General features: G+C 41.2%; 1 protein-coding gene across 1 annotated transcript in view; it reads left to right on the plus strand.

The window, feature by feature from the left end:
* LOC115123527 (zinc-binding protein A33-like) overlaps nt 1–5,000 on the plus strand; it is a 17,449-nt gene that overhangs the window by 4,310 nt on the left and 8,139 nt on the right. Inside the window, exon 4 of the mRNA XM_065002876.1 lies at nt 2,397–2,419. Within this exon, the coding sequence (XP_064858948.1) occupies nt 2,397–2,419 (23 nt within the window). The remainder of the gene's footprint in view (nt 1–2,396; nt 2,420–5,000) is intronic.

The following is a 5,000-nucleotide window of genomic DNA, read 5'->3' on the forward strand; positions in this document are numbered from 1 at the left end:
ACCACTAGGCTACCTGCCACCTCTACACTCTAACCACTAGACTACCTGCGGCCTCTACACTCTAACCACTAGGCTACCTGCCACCTCTACACTATAACCACTAGGCTACCTGCCACCTCTACACTCTAACCACTAGGCTACCTGCCGCCTCTACACTCTAACCACTAGGCTACCTGCCACCTCTACACTCTAACCACTAGACTACCTGCGGCCTCTACACTCTAACCACTAGGCTACCTGCCGCCTCTACACTCTATCCACTAGACTACCTGCCTCCTCTACACTCTAACCACTAGGCTACCTGCCTCCTCTACACTCTAACCACTAGGCTACCTGCCTCCTCTACACTCTAACCACTAGGCTACCTGCCGCCTCTACACTCTAACCACTAGACTACCTGCCGCCTCTACACTCTAACCACTAGGCTACCTGCCGCCTCTACACTCTAACCACTAGGCTACCTGCCTCCTCTACACTCTAACCACTAGGCTACCCTGCCTCCTCTACACTCTAACCACTAGGCTACCTGCCGCCTCTACACTCTAACCACTAGACTACCTGCCTCCTCTACACTCTAACCACTAGGCTACCTGCCTCCTCTACACTCTAACCACTAGGCTACCTGCCGCCTCTACACTCTAACCACTAGGCTACCTGCCCCCTCTACACTCTAACCACTAGGCTACCCTACCTCCTCTACACTCTAACCACTAGGCTACCCTACCTCCTCTACACTCTAACCACTAGGCTACCTGCCTCCTCTACACTCTAACCACTAGGCTACCTGCCACCTCTACACTCTAACCACTAGGCTACCTGCCACCTCTACACTCTAACCACTAGGCTACCTGCCTCCTCTACACTCTAACCACTAGGCTACCTGCCACCTCTACACTCTAACCACTAGGCTACCTGCCTCCTCTACACTCTAACCACTAGGCTACCTGCCACCTCTACACTCTAACCACTAGGCTACCTGCCACCTCTACACTCTAACCACTAGACTACCCTACCTCCTCTACACTCTAACCACTAGGCTACCCTGCCACCTCTACACTCTAACCACTAGGCTACCTGCCACCTCTACACTCTAACCACTAGGCTACCTGCCACCTCTACACTCTAACCACTAGGCTACCTGCCTCCTCTACACTCTAACCACTAGGCTACCTGCCACCTCTACACTCTAACCAACCACTAGGCTACCTGCCTCCTCTACACTCTAACCACTAGGCTACCTGCCACCTCTACACTCTAACCACTAGGCTACCTGCCACCTCTACACTCTAACCACTAGACTACCCTACCTCCTCTACACTCTAACCACTAGACTACCCTGCCTCCTCTACACTCTAACCACTAGGCTACCTGCCACCTCTACACTCTAACCACTAGACTACCTGCCACCTCTACACTCTAACCACTAGGCTACCTGCCACCTCTACACTCTAACCACTAGGCTACCTGCCTCCTCTACACTCTAACCACTAGGCTACCTGCCACCTCTACACTCTAACCACTAGGCTACCTGCCACCTCTACACTCTAACCACTAGGCTACCTGCCTCCTCTACACTCTAACCACTAGGCTACCTGCCGCCTCTACACTCTAACCACTAGGCTACCTGCCTCCTCTACACTCTAACCACTAGGCTACCTGCGGCCTCTACACTCTAACCACTCGGCTACCTGCGGCCTCTACACTCTAACCACTAGGCTACCTGCCACCTCTACACTCTAACCACTAGGCTACCTGCCGCCTCTACACTCTAACCACTAGGCTACCTGCGGCCTCCACACTCTAACCACTAGGCTACCTGCCACCTCTACACTCTAACCACTAGGCTACCTGCGGCCTCTACACTCTAACCACTAGGCTACCTGCCACCTCTACACTCTAACCACTAGGCTACCTGCCTCCTCTACACTCTAACCACTAGGCTACCTGCCACCTCTACACTCTAACCACTAGGCTACCTGCCACCTCTACACTCTAACCACTAGGCTACCTGCCGCCTCTACACTCTAACCACTAGGCTACCTGCCACCTCCTACACTCTAACCACTAGGCTACCTGCGGCCTCTACACTCTAACCACTAGGCTACCTGCCACCTCTACACTCTAACCACTAGGCTACCTGCCGCCCCGTAAATAAAGTGAATTATTATTAATATAAATCTATTCAATCAATATTTTTTTAGAGTGAGTATTTATTGGGTCATTATGCTAGTGTATTATGTATGTTTGTAATAGTGTGTTATATGTGAAAGTGTGTTTGTATTATAAATTGTATTTTATTGTTTAAGGACTCTTGGAAGATTAGTCCAATGGGGACTAAAAGAGATCCTAATCAAATCAAATCAATAACATCACAATGTTTTGCTCTACTTCTTTAGGACTACAAGAAGACAAAGAGCAGGTATGTGAAGGGCTACTACTACTAACTATTACGACTACCAACTACTACAATTACTACTACTGACTAACTACCAACTACTACTACTACCTACTATTAAAACCAACTATTTCTACAACTACTACCTATTATTACTACTTACTAGTACTACCTACTATTACGGCCTACTATTACCACCTAATATCATTGCCTACTAGCATTACCTAGTATTACTACTGTTACTGCCTACTACTAGTAATACCTACTGCTACTACTAACTATTATTACTACTATTACTACCTACTGCTACTACTACCTACTATTAATACCTACTATAACAACCTGCTAGTACTACCTACTATTACAACCTACTAGTCCTACCTACTATTACAACCTGCTACTACTACCTACTATTAATACCTACTATTACAACCTACTAGTACTACCTACTATTACAACCCACTATTACCACTAGTACTATCTACTATTACTACCTAGTAGCACCACCCACTACGACTACTACTACCTACTATTACTACCTACTATTACAACCAACAATTACTGCCTACTATTACAACCTGCTAGTACTGCCTACTATTACAACCTGCTAGTACTACCTACTATTACAACCTGCTAGTACTACCTACTATTACAACCTGCTAGTGCTACCTACTATTACAACCTGCTAGTACTGCCTACTATTACAACCTGCTAGTACTACCTACTATTACAACCTGCTAGTACTACCTACTATTACAACCAACAATTACTGCCTACTATTACAACCTGCTAGTACTACCTACTATTACAACCCACTAGTACTGCCTACTATTACAACCTGCTAGTACTACCTACTATTACAACCTGCTAGTACTGCCTACTATTACAACCTGCTAGTACTACCTACTATTACAACCTGCTAGTACTACCTACTATTACAACCTGCTAGTACTACCTACTATTACAACCTGCTAGTACTACCTACTATTACAACCTGCTAGTACTACCTACTATTACAACCTGCTAGTACTACCTACTATTACAACCTGCTAGTACTACCTACTATTACAACCATTACAATTACAACCTGCCTACTATATTACAACCTGCTAGTACTACCTACTATTACAACCTGCTAGTACTACCTACTATTACAACCTGCTAGTACTACCTACTATTACAACCTGCTAGTACTACCTACTATTACAACCCATATTACCACTAGTACTACCTAGTAGCACCTACTACAACCAACTACAATTATCTACTAGTACTACCTATTAGTACTACTACTATTACAACCCACAATTACTACAACTCCTAACTAATACTACTACTAACTACGATTACTAATTCTACTGCTACTACTACTACCTACTATTAAAACCAACTATTACTACAACTGCTACCTATTATTACTACTTACTAGTACTACCTACTATTACGGCCTACTATTACCACCTAATATCATTGCCTACTAGCATTACCTAGTATTACTACTATTACGGCCTACTATTTCTAATATTTCTACCTACTATTACTACCTACTAGTACTACCTACTATTACTACTATCACTAACTAATATTACTGGTATTAATACCTACTAGTACTACCTACTATTACTACTATTATGGCCTACTATTACTACCTACTATTACCACATGTTATTATTACCTACTGTTAATAAATACTATTACAAGTTACTATTACTATTACTACTATTACTACTTACCATTACTAAATACTACCAACTATTACTACCTACTGTAACTACTTGTTATTAATAATACCTGCTAATTCTTCATAGTACAATTACTGCCTAATATTACTACATACGATTACTACCTAAAATTACTATTACCTACTGGTATTACCTACTATTACTACTATTACTACTATTACTACTTACCATTACTATATATTACTACTACTATCTTCTACTACAACCTACAATTACTACTATTACTGCCTAATATTACTACATATGATTACTACCTAAAATTACTATTACCTACTGGTATTACCTACTATTACACGTTACTATTACTACTACTTACCATTACTATATATTACTACTACTTACCATTACTATATATTACTACTACTTACCATTACTATATATTACTACTACATACCATTACTATATATTACTACTACTTACCATTACTATATATTACTACTACTACTACTAATACCTTCTACTACAACCTACAATTATTACTATTACTACTATTACTGACTAATATTACACATATTATTACTACCTAATATGACTGTTACTACTAACTACCTACTACTACTACCTATAATTACTACTCTTACAAGTTACTATTACTACTATTACTACTATTACTACCATTACTACATATTACTACTACATACTATTACTACCAATTGTAACTACTTGTTATTAATAATTCCTGCTAATTCTTCATAGTACTATTATTACATACTATTACAACCTAAAATTACTATTACCTACTTGTATTACTTACTAGTAATACACATTACTACACATTACTATTACTACTATTACTACTTACCATTACTATATATTACTACTACTACTACTACTAATATGGCTGTTACTACTAACTACCTTCT

Source organism: Oncorhynchus nerka, linkage group LG17 (genome assembly GCF_034236695.1).
Source record: "Oncorhynchus nerka isolate Pitt River linkage group LG17, Oner_Uvic_2.0, whole genome shotgun sequence".
In the NCBI taxonomy this organism is placed as follows: domain Eukaryota; kingdom Metazoa; phylum Chordata; class Actinopteri; order Salmoniformes; family Salmonidae; genus Oncorhynchus; species Oncorhynchus nerka.